This window comes from Myotis davidii, unplaced genomic scaffold (genome assembly GCF_000327345.1).
Source record: "Myotis davidii unplaced genomic scaffold, ASM32734v1 scaffold44, whole genome shotgun sequence".
Taxonomy (NCBI): domain Eukaryota; kingdom Metazoa; phylum Chordata; class Mammalia; order Chiroptera; family Vespertilionidae; genus Myotis; species Myotis davidii.
The window spans coordinates 5,102,960-5,119,253 of NW_006299705.1; the positions used below are offsets into that span (position 1 = coordinate 5,102,960).

Genomic DNA, 16,294 nt, shown 5'->3' on the forward strand with positions numbered 1-16,294 from the left:
ATGTTCTAGTAACCATTTTACCAACTTCACGAGCCCAAAATCCTGAAATAAAAAGTCAGTTTTAAATGTCACCACATCTGACACTGATCTAAGATGATGGATTCTAGACCCCTTTCCACTCTCAGCAGGGAAGGAATGGCACAGAGGCCTCTCTCCCTGAGCCCGCTCCCAGGCATATCCAAGGGCTTGGAGTGCAGCCATCTTCTCAGTCCTACAAGGCACTGTGACTGAAGGCAGGGCCACAGATGACCTTCTAAAAAAGTGTGTCCACCAAGACTGATGATTTTCCCACACAGCAGCCAGCCAGCTTCTTCCTGTTCCTCCCATGGACTGCATGTTGGGTCAGTGGCCTGGAGACCTACAGATCAGCAGGATTCGACCAAATCCTGTGGGTGCTCAGGGCCAGTGAACAGTCTGGTTCTCCCTTCAACTTGCAATTATTTAAATATTTGTTCAACATTTATTTGGAGGAGAGGCTGCCAGCATAAAATAGAAGAATTCAGTACTCACGGCAGAGTCTAAAGAATGTCATAATGATCTTTTATTTGTCATTGAAAAATTGAATGGGGAAAGAGATGACAAGACAATATTGTACATTGCCCACGGTTTTGAAGATAATTCTGAAATCTAAGAAAACTCTATTCCTGAAAAAGTATTTTGCCCACAAGCAAAGGTGGGCAGAAAAAACGCACAAAAAAATATATTTGAAGGAAAAAAAATAAATAATCCGAATATACAAAAAGTACCAATGTTGATAAGAAAGACAGTAATGAGCTGACTGATTCTGCAGAACAGGGATGATCAGGCATAGAAGAGGCCCCGTGTGGATGTGACCAACATAAAACATCATAACCATGAATAAAGCCCTGCAGATCAGTTCCCTCTGTTCCCCAGGGCCCTCCTTTCCCCAAACTGTGGATGCCTAAATTTCCACAAATACAGAATTGTTCTGTTACTTTAAAATTTGAAAGAGTATATACTTAGAGAGAGGTAAAATTAAGTTTTCTCTGTTATTTTAAAAGTCTAATTTGAATATGTTTGTAAAATCTTTCCTTTTCAAAGAAAGGGCAGGAAGGCACCAGGAATCCAGAGCAGGAGGGAAGAGGTACCACAGCCAACAGGAGTGGGCTTATAAATAGTGGAGATTCCCACAAGCAATGTTTCTCACTTACAGTGCACATGGGGGCTGTCCTATTGATGAGAACAAATGCGATTTTTTTTTCCTTTGCAAAACATGGAACCAGATAATTTATGGATGAAAGGAGCCTTGATTATCCCCCCCTCCCAACCCTCAGGGTGACTCCTCAGTTTACAGATGTGGACCTAAAGTGCAGAGAAGAAAACAGACCTGCCCAAGGTCATAAGGGGATGCCCCCACACCCTGAAATGATCCCATCTTACTGTTTTTATTGCTACAAAAAGACTTTATTTAAAAAATCCAAGACTCCTTCACTTGTAGAAAGGTATTTTAGAATCTAAAATGCTAATAATGATTATTCGTCAGGGATCTGGTGCTGCCTTACTCACCAAGGAATCATTTGGGGGCGGGGAAAAGGGCTCTATGCTCTTGTTTGTTTCATAATTTCAAGAAATCATTCAAATGATTAGGGGATTTTATTTAAGTTATTTATTTAGGGGTTTCACTTTCTAAATTTGTATCCACTTTTATTTCTGCTTTTCAGAATCTAATAAGGATTTCTGAAGTCATTATCAAGTCCAGAGCTAAACACAGAATCATCAGTTATGAGTCAGTCTAGGAACCCAGATTATGTACTTTTACATACAAATGTTTATTTCTATTTAACCCATCTAAATATCACTCTTGTGTTCTTTTTTTAATTTTAATTTTTTTTAATTGCTTAAAGTATTACAAAGGGTATTACATATGTGTCATTTTTTCCCCCTGCCCTTGAAAATCCCCTGGCCTCCCCTACGTCCCAGTGTCTTATGTCCATTGGTTATGCTTATATGCATGCATACAAGTCCTTCGGTTGATCTCTTACCCCCCTCCCTCCTGCCCCCCAACCCTCCCCGGCCTTCCCGCTGCAGTTTGACAATCTGTTTGAGGCAGCTCTGCCTCTGTATCTATTATTGTTCAAAAGTTTATAATGGTCTTTATTATCCATGAATGAGTGAGATCATGTGGTATTTTTCCTTCATTGACTGGCTTATTTCACTTAGCATAATGCTCTCCAACTCTTGTGTTCTGTTGTTATATTTTGGGCTAACAGCTAAGTTGGTTACACTTGAATAATAGCCCCAGAAAGGGGTATCCATATGTAAACCAGAAATCTTACTTGTGGGCATTAAAGCTGTTTATAGTCTTTAAATAATTTGGAAACTTTATTTGTGCTGACAGGAATATGTAAATAATCAATGTCAGGATTTTGTAGGAAAATACAATAAAGTCACATATTCTAGTTACATGCATTAGAGAAGTTTTAAAATATAAAAAGCCCAAATATTTAGTTAGTAATTCAAAGCACTGCAATTTCCTCAATATATTTGTTCAATTAAAAACATAAATTGAATAAAATAAATTCTGTCCTAGTCAAACATATTTATAATTTCTGAGTCTAGTTGTTGCTTGCTTATTAATGCACTTCATCATTAAAATAAAGTGGAAACATATGCTTAAATATCATATATTACTTGAAACCCCATGGAAAAGTCTATGCTTTTTATCCTATGGGGGTGGTGTTTGTTGGCATTGTCCCTTCTACCTGTCAATCAATTTTACCAAAATCTAGCCAGGATTACACTTCAACCCCTGCTAGATCACCCATCCAACAAGTGCAAAGGGAAGAGAGACAAATGCGGAGGAATCACCTAAAAAATATGCCATTATCAACTGAAAGCCACTGAAGAGTCAATAAAAAATGAACTTTGGAAATAGGTTCCATTTTAAAAAATTCAGTGACTGATATAAATGGAACTAAAATGAAGGGTACAGGTTTGTGGACAAGTTTCCTGGTTCTAGTGTCCATACAGTGGCACTGATGGTTTATACAGTGGCATTCACTGACGCAGAGTATCAGGCAAAATTAGGCAATTCTTTTTGGCTGAACACTGGGCTTTAGTTGGCATGATCCAATCACATTTCTGAATCATCATGTCAGGAAAATTCTTAAGTAAAGTTTAAAAGGTTATGTCAGGCTCATGAATGTGAATACTAGATTTTGATTATAAGTGTGAAGACAGAGTGGACATATGAAAGGAAAAAGGAGCATAATTTGGCAAAACATGACCTGGAGCAAAACAATGGAGCCCGGAGAAGAATATCAAGTTTCAATAGGTAACCAAGGACAGAGTGGTAGCTCCACCAAGAGCACAGTGATGAAGGGAGGGCTTTGTAGCTTAGAAACAAACAAAGTGTTTACCTTGGGAGCATCACAGTGTTTTAAAACAACATTCATAGTATAAACCATTACTTTATGGTATAATATCTTATTTATTTGCCACTTAAAGAACCTCACTAATTTTAAAAAGTGATATGACACTTACCTGCAGCATTCACAATTCTTTTTGCTCTCACAGATCCCTGTGGTGTTTCAACATCCCATGTTCCATCTGACCTGGGTTTCAGAGAAGTCACTGGTGCAGGATATTTTAAAAGGGCACCATATTTCCTAGCACCAGCAGCCAGGGCCATAGTTAGAGAGTAAGGATCAATATGACCATCGCCAGGATTATACAATCCAGCTAAAATCTAAATCAATCATAAAAAATCAATATTCAAATGAGTATGTGCTCATTATTTGGTGTAACTATATCTGCCAGAAAATGTTTAAAAATTGGATTTGAAAAATGCATTGAGGCATCAGATTCATCAGTCATTTTCCTGTATCAAAGCTCAGACTTAGGCAGGATGTACACTGAGAGTTAAGTAGACAGGCTGAGAGAGCCTTGCAATTGTCTTCAATATCCATCCTCTCCTCCCCCCTCATAGAAATAAAAATGGTATGTTTATTTAGATACATGGTTGCTAAGAACAGTTTCCAATAGTTGGCAGCTATAAGCTCCAGTTGATAGATAAAACTATTGCTAAGTTCTGGTCAATAAAATGCAAATGAAAGGGTCATGTGGCAACTCCCATAAACCATTATAAAAAGACAACTGGCCTATGTCCTTTGTCTCTCCCTTCTTCTTTGCCCCTTCCTCCATCTCCCAGTCTGGACTGCAGACCGATGGCTGGAGTTCTAGCTGCCACTTAGAATAAGAACAGAAGAGTCACACCCTAGGAATGACAGAGCAATGATTTGGAAGATGACTGGGTCCCTGAAGTCTTTAAGGAAAACAGCTAGCATTCAAATCCAGACTAAGTAAAAGAGAAATAAACTTCTATCTTGTTTAAATATTATTGGTTTCTGTCATTTGTGGTCAAATCTAATACTAACAGATCAAATATTTATATTTAATTATTTAATACTGTTAGTAAATTCACATGCTAAATATATACCTGGTGTCAGAAAAATATAAACTTAATTCAGTCATTCAACAACTATTTCTTGAATACTACTTTGTGGCAGGGCTTGAGGCTAGTACTATGGGAGAAACAAAGAACAAAACTCAGGTGAAACAGGAATGAATACGCTAAAGTGGTATATTTAGGTCTTAGCCATTCAACAAAAATCTATTGTGTACCAAATATGAGCCAGGAGATGTCAACTTTTTTGTCTGTGTCTGTTGAGATAATCATCTGTTTTTGCCTTTTATTCTATTAATGCAGTGCTACATTGATTGATTTTCAGATGTTAAATCAACCCTGTATTCTTGGAATAAATTGCACTTGGTCATGTTGCATAATCCTTTTTATATGTTGCTGAATTAAGTTTGCTAGTATTTTGTTGAGAACTTTTGCATCAATATTCGAAAGGGATACTGATATTTTTTCCCTTGTGATATCTTTGTCTAGTTTTCATGTCACAGCAATAATGGCCTCATAGATGAGTTGGGAAGGGTTCAATTCTCTTTTATTTTGGGAGGAGTTTGTGAAGACTTGGTATTAATTCTTCTTTAAATGTCTGGTAGAATTCACCAGTAAAGCCATTTGGGCCTAGGTATTTCTCTGTGGGAAGTTTTTGATGACTAATCCAATCTCTTGTTATACGTTTAGAGGAAGAGACTTTCAATTCTAATGGAATTCATATTACTGTAACCTTTCAAATGTCACATTGGTGTTTTATAATGGGTATATCCTCACAGTGATCCTATATCTGTTTAATTTGGCATTCTGCCCCAGAGATGGAGAATACTCTTCTGACATGTCTCCATACTTAATGCCCTTGAGAAAAATCTGATGGTGAGAACTTCCAGCGAAGTATTCCAAGATTAACATATACACAGATATAAGCACATCCTCTCTAGGAGCAGTGATGGAATTTCAATGTAGACAATGCAATGCCACACCAGCCTGCCATCACAGTGGCATCACACAACACTATAGACAAGGGAGTGCCAACAACCTGTAAAGACTCACAAGGGCAAACAACCCCAGCACCCAGATCAATGATACAAACCCTCTGGTATCAGAGATGCTGCAGGAGTCACCAGGGAGAAACATAACCCTCTGCTTCCCTCAACAGTCCTACCCGGTACCTTTAGGAAGTATGTACCAAGGAGTCAGAGTTGGGTTCAAATCTCTGCTCAGCTATTTCCAGCTGGATGAGCTTAGACCCACTATGTAAACCATCTAAGCTACAGTTTCCTGTTTATGTAATATATACCTTATATTATTATTGTGAAGATAAAACGAGTCTATGCATGTTAAGGGCTTAGCATAGTAACTGGTACATAAATATGTGCTGTAGTATTATGTAGCATAATCAGTCATTGTCATTATTATGAAAATTGGATTATCACCCAGCAAAAAAAGACAATTCTCAAGTGGATTCTTTTAGTCAAATCTGTAAAACTAGATAAATACCTGGCATAGAGCCTTCCAGGGAAGAATACATATGAGCTAGGGGATATTTGTGTAGCAACATAGTAGTACTTCTACACTTGATTTTGTAAAAAATTTTAATAACACAATCTTTCCTGGGATGATATACTTAACATCCCAGGTTGTTTTATTTATAGCTCTCAAACAGAATGTTTATGTAAGGAAATCCCCAGATCTGAGGGACACACTAGTAGAAAGGAATAGAATATGTTTCCTCAGTTGTCATAGGTGGAAAACTAATAAAATTTTCATTACCTTTTCATATTTCATTTGGCATACACAGAAGCTCAGCTTGTAATTTACCCAAATTCCAGTATTAATCATTTGATTTTGTCATTTAAAATATATATACAAAGTTTTTCTATTTTTAATTAACAACTTCAAATAACTTTTTCTAATCTTAATTCCAGTCAATAAATAGTGAAAATGCCCTTAGGATAAATACCTTGTTCATGTTGAGTAAAGGGAACATCTCTTGAATTTTCTCAGGTTCAATAATATACTGTTCTGTTGCATGCCAGCCAGTCCGAGTCATTTGATATTTAAATTCATCTACCCTTACAGGAGTTGTAGCAATTCTGATACTACCTGGCTGATGGAATCCCACCACCTGTTATAATAATCCCAATAAACACACATCAATAAATCCTTATTTGGGACTGAAACATAATTCTTCTTCAGTACAATGAAAATGCAAATATACAACAAAAGAGATTTACTATCCAGTGAAAGAGATAACTACATAAACATATTTGGATCTTACAAAGAGACATTCATTCATCAACTATTTATTAAATGCCTACTCTGCTCCAGGCACTATACTAAGTCCCAGAGATGCTGTTATGAACAAGAGAGGCAAAGACCCTGCTTGTATAGAGCTTACAGGTGAAGCAGAGAGCTAATTGCATAACACAATAACATAAGATAGTGTTAATGTACAGAGTGAAAGAAAATTATGTGGCAAAGAGAAAAACAAAGGATTTCAGGCAGGAATATGAAGAATCAGAATGCTGCAGTGATGAGACTGTGACTTGAAACAAACCTTCATTTGACATTTAATCGAAGTCCTTCAGTTGGCCAAGCACTCAGCTTGGCCCCGGGCTTACAGAGATAAATGATGCAATCTTTGCCCTCAGGCTGCTCATACTCTGTAGGGAAGACCAAACAGGAAAGCAACAACCACCATAGAGAAATGAGTGTTATAAGAGAGGTATACACCAATATTCTTAGAACCAAGTGCCCTGTCCTCAGCTCGGCCTGACGGGTGGGTGGGCAAAGTCAAGGCCAGCTTCTCAAAGGGGATGACCCCCAGAAAAGATGGAGGGTAAGTGCTGAAATGGGATCCAGAGGAATGTTGTTTCAGGCAGAGAGCCCAGCACATTCCAGAACTGTAAGTAATTAAGAAGAGCTGAAGCATCTGAGCATAGCAAAAAGCAGCAAGAGCAAATGCTGGAAAGGCAGGCAGAGCTCAGCTGTGCAGGTCCCCCTCCTCTGTCCTTCGTCCTGTAGACCATGCGGAGCCATTTGATGGCTTTAGGCAACGGAAATGGCATGAGGATTCTAAGTAGACTTCAGTCTTAGCCTATGGGTGTTCTAAGCCTGCCAGTTTATTTTGAGAATGCTAATAACTATGAGAAGAAATAAAAATACAAGTGAGGGGCTTTTAGTGAAGTACTTTTCAAAGCCATGTCTCAGTATGCCATGCACCGTTGTCAGATCCTTTGTCATCCAGTGGCTGAAAGGCTATAATTTCTTAGTTTCTGGGTATAGTAACTGACTAAAGATATTTCTGAAAGCTGCTGCTTTGTATTCTTCCTTCATTAAAAAAAAGCGAGAAGAGTGGGTAATTACATGGGCAATGTACTTCAAGAATTCAAACTGATTGGAGAGCAAACTTCAGAGGCTCTTACCTTAAACTCTTATCAGATTTCTCTACCACATTAAACATTTCACATACCCTTGATGCCACTACACACAGCTGTACACGATGATGTCAAAATCCTTCAGAGAGCTTACATATTTCTAAGACACTCACCTAAAAGTCAATTTCAAGTTAAACGTATTTACCTGTCCGGTTTCTTCTTCCAGTTTCTCATAAAGTTTGATGCTATCATAGTGTATTTTCTTCAAGTTTATTCCAGGATGAAAGTAAGTTGTTAAACCTGCCTTAAAAGTGAAGAGGAAAGGACATACTGAAAAAAAATTAACATTCTGAAAATGTTGACAGCTTATCTGTTAAGCAGGAACTTTTTGCTGGCAAGAAACGGAGCAGCACCAGCCAGCCCCTTGGGATGAGAACACATCAGCTGCAGTTGAGCAAGTCCAGAGCATAAGGCTTGTTACACAGCTATAAGAACAGTTTGAACAGTAATGTCAGAGCCAGCTGATAAACATATACATTAAGTCCCTAAAAGTTATCAGGAAAAGGGTTGTTTGAAGATTCAGAATGGGATGATTTGGTAGGAAGTTTAGGAACATATGCCATGAGGCAGAATATGGGGGGATGGTATACAACGTGAACTCAAACCAGCAAATCATCGGTGTTCCCTTAAGGGGAAGGACTATAGACTAACAGAGTTTTCCTTGACCCAATCCCCACCATTCCCTTGAATGCAGCAGCCTTCCTGTTTCCTTTGAAATTTCCACAGTTCAAGAATTGGAATGTTCCTGGAAATTATAGCCTAGTGATTTGGTGAACAGACTTTTGTCATAGTATTACTTGTCTGATGAGCTCATAGATTGTATCCCACAAATATTTGTTGAATAAATACTAAGTAATAACTCTCAGGAAAATAATATCTGAATGTTAGCATGCCAAAAACCCTTTTATCAACTCAGATGCAATGTAGTATCCAGATAAAGAATCCCAAGCAATTATATGAAGCAAGTTCTTTCGGTTAAGTGTCTAGGGCCCCAAATTGCAGCTAATGTTACCCGGAAAGTTCATCAAATAAAATCTGTTTAGGAGTAGTTATAAGGTTCTTCTATGGTAGTGGTGGACAATTGGTTCTCCTGAACTCAATAACACCCCATTTAAAGGTTCGTCAATCCTTCCTTATGGACCAGAATCCCCAGGCTTCTATCAAGTACTTGTTCAAGCATTTGGACATATGCACAGCTACTTGTTGTTTCTTTGTTGTTAATCCTCACCTGAGGAAACTTTTCCCCCACTGATTTTTAGAGAAAATGGAAGTGAGGGAGTAGGGAGAGAAAGAGAGGGAGGGAGGAAGGGAGGGAGGAAGGGAGGGAGAGAGAGAGAGAGAGAGAGAGAGAGAGAGAGAGAGAGAGAGAGAGATACATTAATATGAGAGAGACACATCAATTGGGCCTCTCAACCAGGGCTGGGGATCAAACTCACAACAGATCAAATGTGCCCCTTGACTGAGAATCGGACCCGTGACCCTTTGGCTCACAGGACAATGTTCTAACTACTGAGCCAAACTGGCCAGGTCATGCACGGCTACTTTTTTTGGGAAAATCCTGGCTCAGCTTATAAGTTCTCTCATAGTATAGCCCCATTATGATGGAACTAAAAGTTGGGCTCCTTAACTTTCAGTCAAACACTCTACTTTCCTTTTACAGTGGTTATCAACTTTCTGGCCCTTTAAATACAGTTCCTCATGTTGTGACCCAACCATAAAATTATTTTCGTTGCTACTTCATAACTGTAATGTTGCTACTGTTATGAATCGTAATGTAAATATCTGATATGCAGGATGGTCTTAGGCGACCCCTGTGAAAGGGTCGTTCGATGGCCAAAGGGGTCGCGACCCACAGGTTGAGAACCGCTGCTTTACATGCTTAATATCATTGTGCATATGAACTTTTTTAGTTCAATATAGGGAATTCCTGGCCTTCATTTATCTGCTAGAGAACTCAATTTTGTCTTTCCTATAGCTCCCATCATTTGAGGAAACTGATATTCATGAGCACTGACCTAGAATTTTGGGTCACCATTCACTCCTCAAGATACTTTAAATTTTAACCTAGGTTAAGCCAGAAAGTTATATACCAACTACATTACATCACCCCAGAAAGCTGTTTTCATGGAAGGAGTTGATGATCTTTCATCTGAAAGAGTTACATAAGTTAGTTTTTATAAAACTGTTATTCAAAAAAATTTAGCCCAATATCCTTCACCTAGGGAAGAAATTTTTCTAGGAGTTCCTGATCAAGGAAAAGCTAGTCTACTAGTACCACAGTGAAATAATGTACCTATTTCCACTGAAAAACTCATACTACTCTAGTTTCCTTGCTGCGAGGACAGTCAGAAGTAAGTCCCGAGCCTAATTTATTTTGCCAGGAATGAAATTATGTTATTATTGTTTTGTATCTTATACATTTTTTATTAACTGATTTTTGTGTTTTAATCTGTGTTTAAAATTTAGGGTCAACCATATCTGTGCTTTTATTGTAAGTTATCTGAATATAATATCTTACATGGTAGTTATTGTTAATTTATATAAAATGTTTTTCTGTTCTAATCTTCAGCAAGGTTATATTAAATGGGAAGTTTGGAGAAGGAGAAAATATTGTTCTTATCCTTCAAGATTTTATGGTCTGATTGAATCATGAAACTTTCATACTTAAAGCATAAGTATGATTAAGTGCTGGAACATATAAAGACTTAAGAACCAAGGAAAGAAAAGATGCTGGAATGGTCACAGACGTCTTTAAGGAAGACAAGAAAAAGGTTTACATTTGATTTGAAGAAAGAAAATAATTGTAGTTGGCAGGGAAGTTAAAATAGGGAAGATAAATCAGAGATACGAATAATCAGTGGAAACTATAGCCCTTAGAACAGTGGTTCTCAACCTTCTGGCCCTTTAAATACAGTTCCTCATGTTGTGACCCAAACATAAAATTATTTTCGTTGCTACTTCACAACTTTAATGTTGCTACTGTTATGAATCGTAATGTTAATATCTGATATGCAAGATGGTCCTAGGCAATCCCTGTGAAAGGGTCGTTCGACCGCCAAAGGGGTCGTGACCCACAGGTTGAGAACTGCTGCCTTACAAGAAAATAAGAATTTACGAATTCTTATGATATAAATAAATAAATAGGAAACCTCTTCTTTATAGTAGACTAATAATAATGAATTAATGAAAAGAATGATCGAGTTAGAAAAAACATCAATTGAGCTAATGATGCAGTCCTATCCATCTCTTTAATAATCTTCCCCCCTTTCATGAGCCTTAACAGCCTCAAAAAGCCCACTGACCTATCTCAAGCCATCCTCTATCCCAGAGGCTCCAAATCTTTTATCCATGTACTCACACCCAATTAAAAGTTTGAGCATACCCTATAAAATATGTGCATTTCCTGATTTTCATGTGATGGTACAAATAGGTGTCATTAAATTAAGAGATCATAAGATACAGAAAAACAACTAGAAATGAATTAAATATTTAAATAATTATTTTGTTCATTGTGTAGAAAAGCTTTGGAATATTAAGTTTATATATTGGCAAGGGCTATGTGATTAATATACTTTATTACTAAAAATATATATTGGGTTAACCTTGGTAACACAGCACTGTGAAGACCTACATCTAGGCTTGTTGTATTTTGAGAATGGTTTGAGTGGCTGTGATAGCTGGGAAAGCTACCTGTCACTGATAAGGAGAGCTTCATGGGAGAAGTGTACTCTCTTGTCTGAACTCCCTGCATCTTGGCACCACTTCCTCCATCCCTATCACACCTACATAAGGTTTCCATTGAAGCGTGACTATTAATGTTTCATGTTCTCTTGTTCATCAGTTGTTGTTACAAGCTAATTGGAAGGAATTGCATTTTTATATTTTTAAATAAATGGGTACAAATACCACTGAAACTCCTCATTTGAAAACATTTTAGATGGGTTAAAAAACGTAACTTTTGCATATATGAAAGTTTTTGTAGGTGATACATATCGTTTTAGCCAGAAAAATATAATAATAATGTCAACATTTCTAAACATCCCATTTCAACATTTTCTCTCCCAACAGGACTGTTTTTGGGGGAAAAAAAGGCAGAAAAGATAGACTATGTCTTGTGTCCTGTGTCTATTTTTTAGGACACTATCTTCTTGTAAAAGAAAAACTTTAAGTTTCACAGTCCTTTTAATTATTACAATGATAGCCACAAATCTCCATGTAGTACAATACTCTCAAGGTTAATCCCTCCCCTTTTCATCACCCATTATTTTACTTAAAGCCCTGGTTCTATAAAATGAATCACAAAGGTGATGTCCTACAACACCTGATCTGCAACGTGTCATGACAGACTGACGACCCAAGAACAAGTGAGGACACTCCCGTTGTAAAGTTCCCACCTCTCTCTGACTCAGTTCCTTGGAATAATACCCAACACATCACCCACATCAAAGGTAAGGGCTAGTTAGAAACACTAGGAAAGCTTAATTTCTTTCTGACATTTTTAGTTGAAAATAAATACGAAGTTCTAATATTGTCTTTCTCCACACCAGATGGATCATCTTTCATCTTTAGTCTCAGCCCTCCAAACCACCCACTTTCTTACCATCCCCAGGGGCAGCCTCTCCTGGGAATCCCAAGCTCCAAAACTGTTTCTCATTCACCCTCTCCCCTACCCCCACCCTCCAGGAGCTGCTCCACATTAGTAGGAGTGTCAGGTGCTGACAAAGCAGTCTTATTGAAATTCAGCAAACCCTCAGGATTTTGGGATTTGTGACTTTATTTTGAATAGTCACATGGCAAGCTGTGCCTTCCTGCCTAAGCACCGATTCCTACACTCCCTGACAAGTTTAACCTGAGCACATGTTATACTTCAATGAGCCTGCCTTTATTTTTTTATTCTACCCCTTTACCTGGCTCCCTAACCTTCCACATTCTCATATCTGCTGCAAGTATTTCTGTGTTAAAAATTCCTAATACATGGGGTTTCTTTCATGTTACTCCTAGAGGGAGGCCTCCTTGACTTGCAAAACTGCATAGACTCGGGTTCCCAGGGCAACCCTCTTTTCTTTTCCTTCATTTCTCTGGGGGCCAAGTAGCCTGGCTTCTGCTGCCTGACTCCATCTTGAGCCCACACTGCATGAATCCAATGTTGTAAACCATTGCATAATACTTTGTTCACAAACCAGGACAATGCCTTTCCCACCCACTCTGGTATCTCTTTGCTTAAGGGAAATTGTTTTGCACAGTTAACATTTAACTAGAAACTAGCATATCAAAAACTTGGCCCACTTTTCTTAAAAGAACTTAGGTTAAGGGTATGTTGCCTTCTTTTTTTTTAATTCTTGGGATGTCTAAGAAGTAAAATTGCAGGGAGTTCAGTTATCTATTCTCTAATGCAGGCCTCATCAAATCAATCAAATATAAATGAGCAAACAAGTAATTAAAATATTAATAATATTTAACAAGCTGAAAGTGTTAAAGGGTGTAAGCCTCTCACTTAGGATATTTCCACCTGCCTAAATTTCCCTCTGCCTACATGCTCTTGCCTGGACAGCCTCCCAACTCCCTCACTCACTCACTTCTACCTTGTCCCTACTCTTTAAAATAGCCTCCTGACTCTTCCTCCTCCATCATTCTTTATCCCTTTACCCTCTTCTTCATGACACTGATTACTCCCAAGCGCTGCTTGTGTGTTTTCTGTCTGCCCTGCGCAAGTGTGGCTCACGAGGGCAGGGACTTTGTTTTGTTCACTGCTGTGTCCTCCCCTCAAAGCACTGGCTCAACACATAGGCTCTTAGAAAATATGTGTTGAAAGAGTGACTGAATGTCTAGCAAGGAGAAGTTATAGGAGGGCTATAGGAGAAACACAGGCTTTTTTTTCCATGATACTACAAAGCCCACATAGAAAGTCTAGTGCAGGGAGGGGAGAAGAGCCAGGAGTGTCGGTGGCTCCCTGGACCCATCTCCAGGTAGGAAGAAGCATGCTGAGGGGGAACTGGCAAAACAAAATACAGTGTGCCTGTGAAGGTTCTGAAATTACACTCAGGAGGACTAGGCGCCTGGGCCTCTCTCCCAGACTGAGGGGAGAGAAGGAGAGGAAAGAGAAGATGGGTTTGCTACGATTTTTCTAGGGGCCTCCATCCAACCACGTGGTCAGACTCTGTGGCCACTAGACTCTGGGGCCAACTGGGTTGAAATCTGGCTGCACTCTGCTCCACAGTCAACTAGAGGCAGGCAGCCATTTCAGTGCTCAACCTCCAGCCCACACCTTGAGCAGGTCTGGATGAGCAGGTCTGGATAAAAACCCTAAAAGCAGGGTTTTCTCTTGTCTCAACAGAAGAAAGCAAATGACAGAAAGGAAAGCTAAGGATTGAAAGTTGAGCTAACGCTGCTTAACTCTTCTTTCAAAAGAAATCCGTACTGACAGTCATAAAAACGTCCCCTCTCTCCCATTCTTAGCTGACTTCAGAAATAACTGGTTTGACAGCATGAAAGCAGTGTCAATCACCTCATTTACCTGAGCAGCTTTCCATTTTAGCCCAGTTATTTTATAGCACTGGAACAATTATGCATATACCATCAAATATGTGAGACTGACTTGGCTGCATGCATTATTTAACAGAAAAGCTGTTCTCAGTCCTCCTAGTTAAGTCTTCATGTAGTCAACCTATTCTCTCACAACACAAAATTAAAATAATAAGTCAATGAAAAGGACCACTACAGCCAGGTGAAGGGAATGTAGGTGAAGGTCTCTGCCATATTCAGGATCACCCAGCTGCTGTTCTTTGATACAAAGGATACCATTTACTAAACACTTTACATTTGTTGAATAACTTTATACATATTAATGCAATCTTCATCACAATCCTAGCAGGTAGGTACTATTAATAATCCCATTTTACACATCCAAGTGCCTTACTCATCCCAGGAAATGGAAACTGAAGTAATTTGCCATAAGTCACTTGGGTAGAAAATGGCAGAGCTAGGATGTGAATCCAGAAGCCATATGTTCCGGATAAAGACAGCATCAATGCTGACCACCACTTGGAAGTGTGCCAACCCAAATGCAACACTGTTGAAAGGGAACTCATTCTAACCAGGCAGCAGACGGGTGTTGTGAATGGGAAGGAAACCTATTGCCCTAGTGCACAACTCAGTGAACATGACAGTTATGAGGTGCTTTCCTTACTGCATGCCAGGTAGATCCAGCAGTGAGCTCCGATTTCTCCAGGAGGACCACATCCTTCATCCCTGCTTTGGCTAGGTGATAAGCCAGACTCACACCAACACAGCCACCTCCAATGATCACTGTCTCTGCTCTGTCTTTCCATCTTGTTTCTGCAGGTAAGGGTGGGTTGTCCTTTCTGGAAGAAAATTAAAAAAAAAAAAAAGAAGGTAGATCTACTAGGCTATGGTAGCGACAGTGTTTTGTTGGTGGTGGTTTTTTGTTTTGCCTTTTTTTTTTTAAGGCATCTAAAATCTAACTTAGGCCCTAGCTGGTTTGGCTCAGTGGATAGGGCATCAGCCTGCGGACTGAAAGGTCCCAGGTTCAATTCCGGTCAAGGGCACATGCCTGGGTTGTGGACTTGATCCCCAATGGGGGACATGCAGGAGGCAGTCAATCAATGATTCTCTCTCATCATTGATGTTTCTCTCTCTCCCTCTCCCTTCCTCTCTGAAATAAAAAAGATATGTATTTTTTTTAAAAAAATCTAACTTAGGCAACCTGGTTGTGGGAGGGGGGAGGAAGCATTTGAGCCCCATTCCATGTAATTCTGGTTCATTGTAGATAATTAATATAGCTAAAGAATTGAACAGGTGAATTCTTTTTTTCAGAGGATCTAGAGAGAATAATTTTTATCATTCTATTTCAAGGACATACTTATAATCATTTTATCCCATGAAAAACCATAATCATAATGAAGTTTAGTACCCATAATTCTTGGGTCACCTCCCTCCACTGTTTTCCAGGTTGAAGAAACCCAGATGGAGTAAAACTTTCTTCTTCATTTAACTTCCTCTCACCGTATGTATGCTTCTCTAATTAAAATCACTGCTCTGTGGTTTACCATTTATTTGCAGGAGCTTCTCCAAGGCATATTGTAAAAAGCAATGTGTAAGGGAGCCACAGAAGAATATATATATATATATACACCTGTGTTTGCAGACACATAGATCCTCTCTGGCAGATACAAAGGCACTATAGCAGGTGACTGGGGAAGGGGTTTGGAGTTGAAGAGACTTTGCACTGGGAACCCTTTGATTCTGTATCACTTTGTACATTGTGCATGGAAAAGGAAACATAAGTCAAGAAGAAATCCGTATGCTCATTTTTCAGAAGCCGAAGCACCCCTAAGGCCAGAGTCCGCCGTAGCCCCTGCTCCCGCCCTGCAGCCGCCGGGTTCCCACTCACCCTTCCTGGCCGCCGACA

The 16,294-nt window shown here is 39.0% G+C and overlaps 1 protein-coding gene across 1 annotated transcript in view; it reads right to left on the reverse strand.

Annotated features, from left to right (window-relative positions):
• Positions 1 to 16,294, reverse strand: part of DMGDH (dimethylglycine dehydrogenase) — a 54,659-nt gene that overhangs the window by 37,551 nt on the left and 814 nt on the right. Inside the window, exons 2-6 of the mRNA XM_015571575.1 lie at positions 15,053 to 15,227; positions 8,012 to 8,110; positions 6,390 to 6,554; positions 3,505 to 3,709; positions 1 to 42 (exon numbers count right to left, since the gene is read on the reverse strand). Coding sequence (XP_015427061.1) covers positions 1 to 42; positions 3,505 to 3,709; positions 6,390 to 6,554; positions 8,012 to 8,110; positions 15,053 to 15,227 — 686 coding nt within the window. The remainder of the gene's footprint in view (positions 43 to 3,504; positions 3,710 to 6,389; positions 6,555 to 8,011; positions 8,111 to 15,052; positions 15,228 to 16,294) is intronic.